Below are 13955 nucleotides of genomic sequence, written 5' to 3'. Positions count from 1 at the left end.
CAGCGCCCCAGTGACGGGGGGCACTGGGCTGCCAGTCGTAAGGCCGCACCAGGCCGGCGTCTCCTCAGGATACATCGTGACGCCCCCCACCCACTTCACACGGGCACAGGGCCCCGCTGGCCTCAGGCACCGCCTTGCCCTCACTGAGCGTCCCGCGCCGGGCGCCAGGCCAGCGAGCGGCTCCGCTCCGCTCCGCTCTGCACCTCCCTCTGTCCCCTTCCCCGCCTGCAACCACCCCCCGCCACCGACCCCTTTCCCTCGCGGGGAGGCCTTTAAGAGGCGGGGCCTCGCCGCCATCTTGCGGGCGGGCGGGCGGCTGGCGGCGCATGCGCGGTGGGCCGCGGAGCTTCGCGTGCCCTCTACGGCGTCGGAGCAGGAGCGATGGGCCCGGGGCAGCACTCCGCCGTGCGGGGTACGGGTGCGCACGGCTGGTGGGGCGCGGGCGGGGGGTGCCGTCGGCAGACGGGGAAGGGGTGCCGTCCCGTCCCGCCCCGCGTTGCGCGGAACCCCGGACCCCGGGGGACAAAATGGCGGTGTGGCCGCCCCCCGCGGGGGCTCCTGGGGACGGGCGGCGCGGACGAGCCGCTCTCTGTTAGTCGGCTGGGGGTGGGGGGGGGCAGCTGTGCCCCCGTAAGGTCCCGGGGTGCGCGGAGCCCCGCGCCGCGCCTTGGCGTGTCTGTGGTGGAGGGCGGCCCGTTGCGGGCCCGCGGTGCTGCGCTGCCTTGTCCCCTCGCCTCGTGCTTGGTGTTGCCGTTGTTCTCTGATCAGCTGTCCCCTTGCTTTGTGTGCAGCTGCTCGGTGTAAATTTCATGAAAATCTGTGAATTTCTGGGATTGTCACTTCTCCTCGCAGCCCGGTCCTGTGCCGTTGGGATAACCGCGGTGCTCGCCCTGTGCAGCGGCGGGCCTACGCCGCGCCTGGAGTACCTTGTGTGTTTGCAGTGCTGCTGGCGGGGCTGAGCTACCTGATTTCCCCCGAAAAACGAGCTTCGCTTGTGTGGCCGTGGCTCCCGGTTGCAAAGCCGTTCCTGGTTTGTGCCTTTAACTCAGTGGGCTCTATCCAGCTAGGTTGGTTTGTTTGGTTTTTTTTTTCTGGGGGAGGGTTTACAGTGTTGGTACAGAGCCTGTTTGGCCAAGGCATCGCTATAATCTCGAATGGGTTATAAGGTGATGGAAGGCTGTGCTTATTAAAGTAATGAAACTGACGCCCTAAGGGTGACTTGGTAATAGCTTGCATGCAGGTTGGGTTCCCAAGGGCAGTTTGCGGTCATTTATAAGCTTGCAAGAATTAGAACAGCTCTTATATGGTAGGAATTGAGAAGAAAACCGAGTTTGTGGGGGAGAGAGAGCACGTGCTCTTAATCAGACTGCAGACATTCTCCTTAACCCAGGAAAGCAGGGGGACAGCTGGTCAGAGCAGTCGGGAAGGTGCTTTGTCTCAGAGGAGGCAGTGACAGCGGCATACAGTTAATGTGATTTCTGTCAAGATTGAACTTGATCAGTGACTGGCAGGTCACAGCTTGCTCTTCAGCTTGCGTGTATCTCGGGCTGATGAATTTTTGAAATCATGCTAATGCCTTACTCTCTGCTGAAAACTAGGCACCAGAAACTCATCTTATTTTTGTGGCATTTAATTCCTGGTATTAAAAAACCCAAACAACTGCTTTTGTGTATATGTGCTCAAAGGTTACCCTTTGGAAGGCAGTGAATAGCACGGCTAGTGCTTTTTCTCATGACTAATATGGTGGTTTGCAGATGTGACCCTACACTGACCACAGATCCAATCACTGTGACTTATCTTGTGCTGCTTGTTGGCCAAATCCAACGATCTTTGTCTCTCAGGTGGCCTCTCTGTTTTATGGTTTCAGTTAAATTAAGCTTGTCAGTCATAATCCCATTTCCTCTGAATGTTGTGAAGTAGTAGAAGTGGCTTTATCTGCTTGACAGGTTGGATTCTACCATTAGGCTTTCTGTGCAGCCAGTTATCCTGGACACTTCTTCAGTAAGCAAGTGTCACGTGTTTCTCCAGGCAAGGCCTGCAGAAAGTGGCCTTTTGTTGTGGTCGGTTACACTATGGGATTGTCAGTAACTTCTGGACAGTAATAGCCTCTTCATTGGCAACAAAAGGAGGAGAATGACACTTGAAAGTTTTTAAGCCCTTCTGAAGACAAAAAGTACAGATTTCCATGGAGTTACTATTCTGTAGCTGAATTTTGAATAACATGAACATTTTTTAAGCAGCAGAGGTAACTTGAAAATTGCCTCTTAGGTCTGTCTTGTACTAACTTGGTAGGGCTGCGGCTATGCCCCGTGTTGTTGCCAGTTCCTGGAAAGTAAATTGATACGTGTCATAATGAGATTTGTGTACTTCTTACAGAGCCAAGAGCATCTTGGCTTCTTCATATGCTTGTCAGTGCAGATAAAATGTCTGAGCACTCTGGTAGGTCTAAAACTTCCTCTGTAGCCTGTATGTGGAAACATCCAGAGTAATACTCTAGCTGGTTAGAGATGGAAGAGAGGAGAAACTGTGATCCAAATCTCTAGTTCATTAGGACATGCCCAAAGAATATAGAAGAAAATAAATTCCCCTCATTGGCTTGTTGCTGTTCTCATCTTCTTTTTTTTTTTGTTTTACTTCTGTGCACTGTCTCCTCTCCTAGGACTGCGTTCTTTGAGCTCCTGTTTCCTTCTTTCTGTCGCTTCCCTTCTCTTCGTGCGTTAATTTTCCTGCAGTTTTAGCCAAACCTTTTCCACTGTTTAGTGCTTATGACATTGAAACAATTTTTCTGCCATGTTACACAGACCTCTAGTGTGTGGATCTGTAGTGCTTTGTAACATTGTGTTTTGGTATTATACCAGAATTGGAATTTGTTTAATAATCATTCAAAAGTTGCTCTTAGTGTTTTTATTTTAAAAAGAAATAAAAAACCTGTCATTCCACATCAATGTCACTCTGTTAACAGATTCCTCTTCAAGTAATAGATGCATGACCTTAGGAGTTTGGCAGCAAACTGTTGAATTGGCACCAGAGGCCTATTGAAACAGAGGTTAAAGTATTTAAAACTTCTGGGAAGTCTTTTCTTTCCAGGTGCAGTGTTATGGTTAACTTAGTTTGAAAGATGAAATGGGCATTCCAGCTCTTTCAAATGTATTTGTGAAACAAAACACTTGACAAGGAAACTTACTGTCTCTGAAACCTTGCAGGATGGTAACTCCATAAGAGAGTCTTATTTGTTAAATTTAAATAGCTTTCATAAATTTACATTATGTTTATTAAGGCAATTCTGAACTTTATAAAGAATGGGCTACCCTAAATGTTTGGATTTCATGTATTATCAGCTGATAGCATTTTTCACCCGGATACAGCTCCTGAAAAGTGATTGAAAAAAGCTAATACAGTAAAAAAGACACTATGATGTATTATAAGAAAAAAAAATATCTTAAGCTATTTGTATGTATACACTTTGCCCATGTGTATAATAGATGAATCTGGCCCTCAGGAGAAGTAGTAGAGGGTCACTGAAGTATGAGATGACAATTACTTTAATGATCCCTGCTTGTTGAGCTGGTTGTGCTGTGCATGGTTATGTGGTAGGTGGCATTAGGAATAGCTAGAGGGATCTGGGTTAGATACAGGGGCGCAGACTAGCCCTTCTGAATGTGCTGCAAAGCTACTAAATTATAGTGCAGACTTTCTTGCTCAAGCTGTGAGTTGTAGAAGTATTTTTGTCATCAGGATTTTTTCCTCTGCTGTTTTGTTAAGCTGACCTGGACTTTGGGATAGGTGCAATAGACAATCAGCTTCCTTAAGGTACAGCACCTTAAAAGGGTGGTTCAATGGTAGGTGTCAGCCTTGGCCTTTATTAAAATCACTTTTTCCTTTTGGTTTCCTTAAGGGGATGGAATTCTATCATTGTCCCCTCATTGGTTACTTAAAAACATAGGTTAAGATTTGATTCGTTGGCAAACACATCGGCTAGCAGCTTGGGCAATGCTTGCAACCACTGCTTTTCTGAAATCCCCAGTATGGGGAATCCCTCTGTTTTGCCTGCCACTGTTGCTGCACTTGACATCTCATCAGAAATCCCATTAAAACTTGTCAGACCCAGCTTGTCAATGAACTGGTTGGGTACCTCCTCCCTGCTGTGTTTGGGGAAATAGGCTCAAGCAAGAAGGGGAAAGGGTGCTACAGGCGTCTCTGCAGTGGCTTTCCTTGGGAGAACCTGCTGCCTCTGATTTAAACTGTGGTGGTTCTTTGGATTAGTTTGGGCTGGTTTGCTAAATTAAAGCAGATTTTCATAGAATCCCTTCTTTAATTTACCTCCTGACTTCTTTACCCTATTAGAATTGGAACTCTGGCTAGTTTGTGATGGGGAGATAGAGAGGTGAGAACTCACCGTGCTGGATAGATTCACAGTATGCTTTCCTGGGTTTTTGTTGTTCTAAAGAATTTGGGAGCAGGGAAACATGCCCTAAATCCTTTGCTGTTAAAGATGGCTTTCTGTATCTTAATATGACTCTGTTACAGAGAGGGTTTGTCGTTCATTTGCAGGATAGGTCTCTGTATGTTGGTCTCTTCTGCTTCATTTCCTAAGAAAATGAACTCTGAAGGATTTCTGCGTCTTTTACACCTTTAGTAAGATTCTAAAGGAGTGCCTGTCTACCCTGATCTTACAGAGCTGCAGACATGGTACAAGTATTTGTCTAATTCCACACATTGCTGTGTACAGACCCTCATGGATCTGCATGGTGCATGTGAGCTAACACAATGTTTTAGCTGAAGAGAGGTCTTGGCATGGATTTCAGAAACTGCGGTGGAACAGGGGCAGAAAACCTTCTTGATCTTTTTAGTGCAAGCTTACAGTGGCAATACAGCGAGTCAGTTGCCTGTGGAAGGTAGGAAGAACTAACAAAGGCTTTTTGTTTCTTCTTAGCCTTTAATGTAGTAAAGTCTCATGCTCCAAAGATGACGTCTAGCTTGGCATCTTTCAAATCCGATGTGAAGATGGAAGGGTGAGGTAGAAGTTCCCAACTGGAGACTGTTCTAGTTTTCTCAAGTTGTGTAAATGTGCTAAAACTTAAATTCCTCTTTGATTTGTCTGTAGAATCAGCCAAACTGTGTATGTACGTATTAGAGACACGTGTGAGTAAAAAGTGGTGGATAAAAAGCAAAGAAAGACCAGTTACATGCTGCTCCGAGAGAAATGGCTGGGCTGTTGCTGCAACCAGAACCTTTGGGCTGAAGTCCAGCGTATTTTCGTGGGGCAGAGAGAAAGAAGAGTCACAAAAAAGTAGGAAAACTCTTTGCAGGAAGGGAAATTGTACTAAGTGAACATGACTGCGAAGTTTGTAGTGATAACTAGAGGGAGGAAAAGTGAGGATGAGCGGTGTTGGGAAGAGGGTTTTTTTAATGGAAGTTGTCTTTCAGAGAGTCAGGACCTAGTCTAGTTAAAATAAATTTGTGCTATTACTCTTAAATAACAGTCTTTTTGGACCCTTGTTCTTCCCTGTACACCACAGTAGGGATTTCATCCAAGCTGGCTTTTGTTACTGGTGGTAGTATATTAAGTAATTTCTTCATTGCTGAACACTGGTTAAATTTCTTCAGTTAGAAGATGCATGATACTAAAACCTACTTGGTAATCATAGCTTGGGGGGATCCTGCTTGGGTTGGTGATGCTGAATGTGCTTCTTCAGTGACTTTCCTGCAACTGAAACAACAGGGTTTTCTGCTGGTACAGGGTGTATTTATAGCTGGTTTAATGTGCTGAACTTGGAAACGCTATACTACTATTGTTGGTATCGGAGGTTTCCAAATAAAAGGGTAAAAAACCAAAACACACCAAATGCTGCCAGTTGAATCCTCACCTTGTGTAGAAGGGCTTGGGGTGAAGGAGCACTGATCAGTTAAAAGGAGTAGATTAACTTGGTAAGTGTCAAAAGAAAATATTCTTCTGAACCAGTTTATTACTACTATAGAACAAAAAGGTGTTGGGAGGTAAAGGTGTTGCCACAAGCGTGAAGACATTTACTACTGAGTAACTTTACCAAAATGTTGTGGTCAAAACTTGACATTTTCTTTTTCTTCTTCTCTCTTATTCTAGTTGAATGGATTGCTGCAGTTTCCTTAGCTGCTGGAGCAGCTGCTGTTGGGTATCTAGCTTACAAAAAATTTCTCTGTAAAGACAAATGCTGCAAAGCAATGGTCAATCCCCATATCCAGAAGGATAACCCCAAGGTAGTCCATGCATTTGATATGGAAGATCTAGGAGACAAGGCTGTGTACTGTCGTTGTTGGAGATCTAAGAAGGTAAGAGAAGAATAAGTGGTCCAATTTTGTTCATGTGCATGTATCTTTCAAAAAAACTAGTTTCAAACCGCTTTATTTAGTGGAAGCTAACTTCTTTTCACCTGAACTATTCTGCAGTGAGATGTAGCAGTTCTGTAATTCATAAAACTATGTAGTTTTATGCTGTCTTGCAGTGAAGCCTGCAGATCGGTGCTGATAGTGAACAAAATGTTTCTGTAGCTCTGAAGAAGCAGATCTCTTGAAAGGAAAGGTGCTGTATGGAGCAATCATAGTCATGAATGACAGCTTTTTGTGTGCTGCCTGTGCTAATACTGAGGTTTATCCAAAGCTACTGGCCTGTTGGCAATGGGAGCTCAGGAACCATAGTCTGAGAGGACCTTAAACACCTTTTACTGGAGAAAGTTGGAAGCTTAGTTTTTTCAGTCAGAAAGTACCTTGTTCATGATGTTAATAACAGAAATCAATTAAGAATTCTCTTGGTATACCAGACCTGGTATCAAATTGTCACTTGCAATACCTGAACCCATCTTTAAATCTTGTAGACAGAGCGAGTTCAGAATTGTTGTGGGAAGAGCCTGACTTGTGCAGATGGTAGTACTGCTGTTCTGTCCTGAACTTACTGTTGTAGTACTGCCGCATACTGTAGATAGCTATCTTTTGCTACATGAGTACCTTGGTGGTACTCATTATTTCCAGTGGTGATGGAGACGATCTAAAAAGAAGTCACTGTGGTTAAAAGCTTTTGAAGAATCTAGACAGATGGACTTAATGTGTTTGTACCTTTGCAAGGCAAAATAGTTATATGGGTAATCCCAAAGTAAAGCCAATGAAATCATGATGGCATATTTTAAGCCTTTATTTTTGAGCAGTTAGAAGTCTGGCCTAGACACTGGTCCAGCTTATGTGCATGTGAAGTTGGGTTGTCTCAGTTGACTAAAATTAGCGGGAAGTGTGACACCCAGCCTTTCAATAACGCGGAGATGAGATTTAATCTGAGGTCGAGGTGCGTGACATTTGATGTAGCTGAGATCTGTGCAATGTATCTGTAGCAGTAGTGCCAGGACATGTAATGAGAAAAAACAGATTTAATGAGTAGCCTTGTGCATGTACCACTGGCACACATTTAAGTTTTTTTTTGGAATTCAAGGCGCTAATGTGTGGAGACTGAAATAATACAGCCCTCCAAAGCCAGGTAACCGAGGCCAGCTGCCTTGAAATCTAGCTTGCTCTCCATCAGTGAACTGAAACCCAGACTTCTCAAGCCTTAGATGCTAGTCTGATTGGGCCACGCTGAAATTTTCCAGGTGTTGTAACTTTTCAGTTCTTGGTGTTGTCAGATCTGATTTTATTGCCTTGCTGGTGAAAGTAACTCGGGTAGTCACTGTAGCTGTATTTGGTTTAACACTGAAACACTACTGAGGATTAAACAGCACCATGATTTGATTCTAAAATAGTCCTGTGGAGGTGGACTCCTCTGCTCTACTCTGTCCAGAGTCTGAACTGAAAAACATAATACATTCCTCCTACCATGGCCACAGTGTGCTCCGCAGACTAAGTTACATATTGTATGGTTGTACCACAGGGAAGTGTGTACATTTACATGCAGTGCTGATGGGTGTACACCATGCAGGTATCATTCATATATATACCAGTATTGTTGCTAAATATTTGTGGCAAGTCTCGACTGACAGCCAAAATCCAAGCACTGGAAGTTGCCATGACTGGCACAGTTTCAGAAAAGAAAAAAGGGAAAGAGAAAAGCTGCTTTAGGTATCTGCACTTTCTGAATTTGGATTTACCTCAGGTGCCTCCTTCAGTGCTTCTGGGAAAAAAGTAAAAAATAAAATCCTAACTTGAACCTTGCTTTTTTTCTGAACAGAAATGGAAGATAGTGGTTGTATTGCAGCTCCTGCCAATATTCTTGCTATTGTTTGAGACTGTCTTTTTTTGTGTGAAATAAAAATCTTAAGCACGGTTTGGCATATATTGAAGGGGACTTGTCAGTTCAGGAATGTACTGTCCTACTGAGTTAAGGCTCTGAAATCACACACTGAAAGGAAGTAGATGGGGCTACCTTATAATGAGTCTATTCTTTGAACTCTGATCTGAAAGTCTTGTAAAGACATTAAGGAGGTCAGCGGAAAATTTTGAAGGCATTTGTTTTCTTTTACTGATGCTTAATAATGAGTATTTTAATCAGCATGTTCTGCTTGAAGGACTGCAGTTTCCAGTTTTGCTGCCACCTTCTTGCCCTGATTGGTTGACCTTTCATGGTGGGTAGAATAATTTTTAAGATGGTGTGCGTGATTCTTATGCTCAGTTATTGCCAAGCAGTAATAAAATAAGAGACATTCCACATCATTCCAATGTGTGTCATCTTTGGAAGTAGTTAACGGGCATTATCCGTTCCTTACAGTTCTCAAACACTAAGGTCCTGTTAAAATTTCTAAGGTGATGTTTATATGATCACAAAATGGTAGAATGTGTGTGCTTCCAATGCAGGGGAATAAAAATCAAAAGCAATAAGTATCCACTCTGTTAAATCAGTGGTGTATGGGGATCTCTATTCCATATATAGGTTAGAATTAAGTGTCCTCTTATATCACTGCATGAGCACTTCTCATCAGATTTAGCCTAATCTGAACCAGTAGCATTATGAATCATAGGATACTTCTGTGTGCGCTGACAGTGTGCATGCACTACAGCTGACTTTGCATGGTGTACCTCCCATACAGGGAATAAAAAAACAGTTGGACTATACCAGGGTGGTTTGGAGTAACCCTTCAAAAAATGAGCAAAATCATTTTCAGGGTTTTGTGTTTTTTCCGCCGCGCCCCCCCCCCCCCCCCCCCGAAATAGTACTTCAAAGGCTTTTGCTTGTTTGTGCTGGCCAAAGCCTTCATGGAGTGTTTGTGTTTGAACAAACCACATGTGGTATCTTCAACGTGTAATCTGTTAAAGCAGGTAGTAGGTAGTTCTTTAAATGGCTGTCTCCTGCCCAATGTTGTGCTGTGCAGGCACTTGACAGGGCTGCTTGTCAAGTTTTGTGGAAGAACCAATTGCTCAAATTTACCAGTGTAGAGGCAAGAGCTTTGTCTTAAAACCAAACTGTAATTAGTCTAAAGTCAGAACACTTGTTTTCTTAATCTTCTACATTTTTAACTGTGTGAGCTGAAGGGAAGGGTTAATTTGCTTTCTTTTTCAATGACCTGCAACCTCTGTGCCTTCCAGAGAATTATTTAGTCCCCAGGCTGTGGGTCAAGGAATACTGCTGCAGAACATCAGAAGTAGCAGTAGAGAATCTAAACTTGTTCAGTGTCAAGGGAAATAAGCTGAGCTGTCCGCATCCCTGCGCGCTTCCCTCAGGGTTTGAGCTTTGGTCACTGCTGCTAGCCTGCTTTATTTTAATTAAGGATAAAGATGTTGTGTCAGCCTCAGGATCCACCTATTCAATATCTGGCCCTCAAGGTGATCAAGTGGGTCCTCTGGAAGAGCGGTGGTGGTCTTTTGGTTTGGGTTTTTTTTTCCTGGTGTGGTTTTGGTTTGGCTTTTTTTTCCCCTGAGGAGCTCAAGTCTATTGTCCCAGCCCCTGGGAGCCAGTGGTTCTTGAGACCAGCTGATGCAGAGGGTGAATTCGGAGCAGTCACAGTTGGTAGCTGTTAAATACCTTTTGATGTTCTCTGAAACCTATGAATCCCACCATTTCTGTCACTTGCTAACTTGAAGTGATGATGTTGCTGTAGCTGGACCTTGGGCTTGCCTCCTTGGGCCCTGTGAGATGTTAATGTCAGATGGAAGCTGGGTAGATGCTTCTGTGAAGACCAGTGAACTGTGGGGCTGCATGGAAAAAAAAAAATTGGCCCAGGAATATCTGGGTTGGAAGCTGGTCACTGTCCCATGAACATACACATTCTTGTTTGATCAGTTTTCCAAATATCTGTCAGTACCTACTCATTGAGTCACAAATGACTGATGCAATGATAAAGTTCCTGCATTAATCAGCTTACAGGAGTATTCTCTGAATTCAGTGTTTCTTTATTTGGAAATATCACCTGCCACTTATAGCATGGATTTTGACATTTTGTAACTGTGAAAAACAAAAAAAACCCCACCTCTTGTCTCTGCCCCCCACCCACCTCGCCTCACGGGGCATGTGGCTTTATTTTTAGAGCTCTGGGAATTTTTTTTGCAAGTATATTGTCTTCATTATATTATCTCGTGCAGTGCTTTGAAAATTTTTATTCTAACTTAGCATGGGTGATAGGGTATTAATTTTTTTCAATGGCTATGACTGAGGCATGAACACTGGGATCAGTGGAATGTCAAAGACTGATTGTGACTGTACTGTGAGAGAATATTGCTGTTGAAAGAGGCAAAAGCTGAGTAATGCCCAACTTTGATTCCCAAAATTCCCAAAAAAGCAAACAAAATAGTAACAATGCAAAATACTAGAGTGATTTCTGTGATCGCCTCCCGAGTTTCCTTTGCAGAGCAGGCATAGCCCTGAAAATGCAGCCTTGACAAGTGATGGGATCTAACCTCGCTCTTGCATGTAAGAAGAGCAACCCAGGAGCAGAGTGGTTGTCACTGGTCTGGGACCTGGGCGGTTACAGTCAGCTAGGCTAAAGGGAGTCCCCATGGGTCTTACTCTGACCAGGCTGTTCTAGGGGTTTTTTTTAATGGAACAAATGTTTCTTCAAATTACTTCCTCAGCGCTACCTCGGTGCTTAAGAGCCTTTCATGAATAGCCATGTCAGTTGGAAGTGCAGGTTTTTTCCATTAGCAGGTCAAAATCCTAATGTGGAAGCCAGCTTATGCAAAAGGACCTTTGTGTCAATGAGAGAAATTAGCTATGTCAGGGTAAAGCAAAGCTGGCTTGCCACTTCAGCTGTCTGGAGGCAGGACTAATAGACAAGCTAGGGAAACTGTCCCTTTCCTCATCGTGTGCTATGGAGAAGCAGGGAAAAAAATCAGCTAAGGAGCTCCTCACCCTCACCTTCTGTAACTGCTCTCAGCTCTGGCTGTTGCCCAGGAAAATGGTCTGTGGGGCAAGGCTGAGAGCAAGATACTCCAGGTAGGTTACAGTTGAAGGTCAGCTCAGGATGAGTTTTCCTCATGCTGGCCAGAGGCAGGAACACCCGATAGGGTGGAGTTGCTGCTTTTTCGTAACAAGCCTTTCATCCATTCTGTGCTCACATGGACAAAACTAGTGTTCAGCCAAAACGCTGGGAGACCTGAGATGCTAGCACAGAAGTTGTGGTGTGCGGTCACAGTGGATTTAATGACAAGATGTTCTAATGAACTTTCAACATAGGTTCTTCATGCTGACTCTGCATGTACTTTAGATGTATGTATTCTTTCTTTCTTCAGTTCCCGCTGTGTGATGGCTCTCACACAAAGCACAATGAGGAAACCGGTGACAACGTTGGGCCTCTGATCATCAAGAGGAAGGAGGCGTAGAGTGGACAGTAGAAGCTACAAAATGAATGTCTGACAAACCCTCTGCTCACTTGTAATTGGGGAAAAAACCACAAATTCTTTGTCATGCCACTGAAGACTTTCCAATGTAGTATATACATCAGGCTTCAGCATGTGTATTTTCTCTGGTGTTTGTCTTGTTTTAATCACTACAATGCATAATTTACTAAATAGTCATGGTTTAGATTTTTTTGTCCTGTAAGGTGTGTGTACCCTGTCACTGAGTATGAAACTAAAATGACGCACAGAATGTACTTCATCAGAAAATAAGTATTAAATTATTTTCAAATACATGTGTACTACTTTGAGGCTATTCCATAGAACAGTGTTTGAAAGGTAGATGCTAAAATCCTGGAGAGGTTCTGAAGTTACAGGTCTCGACAGATTTCTATGTAAAAGGCAGCAGCAGGAAAGAAGTCATGGTGCCAAAATGCAGCTTAAGCTCTGATTATGCTGTGTTTTCTGCAGGTGTCACGTTTGGCCTATTACACTACTGTTCTGTGTGGCTTCTGTAAAAGGAACAAATTCAAAATAGCTATCTGTGAACAGAGGACACGAAAGGTTTACAGCAAGATGGGGCTAAAGGGCAATTTTACCTTTGATTTTTCCTGCAGCGATGAAACTTGACCCTACTACCGTATGGTATCAGGAACATACTACTGGAACTGCAGATCTGTATTTAGAGTAGGATGAGGAAGATGGTCGCTGCGAGAGCTTTCTTAATCGACAAGCAGAATAATACAAAGTGCTCAAAGAGTGATGGGCAGGGGTGGCAGGGTTGTTTTTGCTGCTAGAAAGCCTTGGTTTAACTTGCAGTGTCTAGCAGCGAAGCTAATTTCCCCAGACTAGGGGACACTTCTCAGGTGGGGAGGCTATGCTGATATATTCCAGAAGCTAAAATAAAAACTAAAACTCCACCCATTGTTACTGTCTGCTTCATCATTGCTCTGGCTGGTTCCGGAGGACTCTTCCTGCTGCAGAGGGAGGAGGCACACCTTTCTTACTAAGTGGCCTTAGGCTCTATGTGTCTTAAATAACCCCTATCTCCCTGGGCTATTAGTAGTTCAGCTAATTTTACCAAAAGAACTGACATGGACAAGGAAAGGCTTTGGTGACAGCTAGAAACAAGGGGGGAAAGGGTGAGACAAGGAGAGCTCTTACCCTCCTTTTGTATGGCGCTTGTCTGCATTGTCTGGCATGGTTGCATTAATGGCTGTCATGCTGGTTTCCTTAAATTAAATAGCTTTGACTTATAAACAGGCAAATACTACAAAGCAAAACCCAAAGAGTAGGGTAGCAGAGGGCAGTTTTTTATTAAACCCAGTCCCTTAGCATAATTGCAGCCTGTGTAAGACTGAGCTCTCAATGTCCTGGGACAGAGAGACTACCTCAGAGCTAGAAGAATAGGCCTTTGCAAGAAGCTGACATTTTGACCTGGACCCTTAAGGATTCTTCCAGATGGCTGGGGCAGTAGAGGTTTTAGTCAATTTTCTTTTTTTTCAGGTGTGGTTGGTATGACTGATGAAGATTGAAGAAAATGTCTTACATGTTCTCTATGTGAGACTTTCAGAGGCTGAGGTCTTAGCTGACTGATCTAAACTTTGGCAGAAAGCACAAAAAGTAGAGAAGATGGCACAGAGGTAGAAAAGGAGGGTTTGCAGGTGGAGTGCTATTGCTATAGTAGGGACAACAACTGTCTGTGAGAGACCTCTGCTTGTAAGAAGCTGCAGTCAAATTTTGTTTCTATCTTCCTGTCCTGACTGTAAAGATACCTGATATTTTTTACTTGGCCAAGTACTGATGCATATGGAAAGTTGTTTTAACCTTGAATTATCAAATACATTGCTTTTATCCAAAACAAAGTTATTTCTGTATTATTAGAATGTGACACTGCATATTTCTGTATTTTTGTCAAATACACGTTTGAGCTAATCTTAATCTTGAGGTTGTAGTATCTGTGTTATCTCATGAGTGTGCTGGTTTTGTCAAGGGAGAGTTACACTGTTGTGTAGTGCTGTATGCCAATGCTACTGTAATCATAAACCTGTGTCTGGGTTGGGTTTTCCCTCTGAAACTTCTTTTCCCGTTAGCAGCAAAGCCTGGCTGCTCTTGATGGAATAAAAGTTCACTGAAAACTGCAGTATGTGCTGAGAGATGAAGTCCTGAAG

At 43.7% G+C, this 13955-nt stretch overlaps 1 protein-coding gene across 2 annotated transcripts; it reads left to right on the top strand.

Annotated features, from left to right (window-relative positions):
• The first annotated feature begins 256 nt into the window (after window positions 1-256).
• Window positions 257-13927, top strand: CISD1 (CDGSH iron sulfur domain 1). 2 transcript variants are annotated; one of them, XM_056352939.1, is made up of 3 exons: window positions 257-412; window positions 6104-6309; window positions 11680-13927. In XM_056352939.1, exons 1-3 carry the CDS (start codon window positions 382-384, stop codon window positions 11767-11769), a joined length of 327 nt encoding a protein of 108 aa, XP_056208914.1. In that variant the 5' UTR covers window positions 257-381; the 3' UTR covers window positions 11770-13927. The 2 variants fall into 2 exon arrangements, with proteins under 2 accessions (XP_056208914.1, XP_056208913.1); XM_056352938.1 differs by having other exon boundaries at window positions 315-418.
• The last annotated feature ends 28 nt before the right edge of the window (window positions 13928-13955 follow it).

Source organism: Falco biarmicus, chromosome 9 (genome assembly GCF_023638135.1).
Source record: "Falco biarmicus isolate bFalBia1 chromosome 9, bFalBia1.pri, whole genome shotgun sequence".
In the NCBI taxonomy this organism is placed as follows: Eukaryota; Metazoa; Chordata; class Aves; order Falconiformes; family Falconidae; genus Falco; species Falco biarmicus.
The sequence above is the reverse complement of the archived record's forward strand: the minus strand, read 5'-3'. Positions and strand labels throughout refer to the sequence as shown.

What these genes read in the sequence shown, in the direction of transcription:
- CISD1 (XM_056352938.1), top strand. Translation starts at nt 382, where the DNA reads ATGGGCCCGGGGCAGCACTCCGCCGTGCGGGGTACGG. An exon ending in CTCCGCCGTGCGGGGTACGG is followed by an intron (nt 419 to 6,103) that starts GTGCGCACGGCT and finishes CTCTTATTCTAG; the next exon opens with TTGAATGGATTGCTGCAGTT. An exon ending in GTTGTTGGAGATCTAAGAAG is followed by an intron (nt 6,310 to 11,679) that starts GTAAGAGAAGAA and finishes TTCTTTCTTCAG; the next exon opens with TTCCCGCTGTGTGATGGCTC.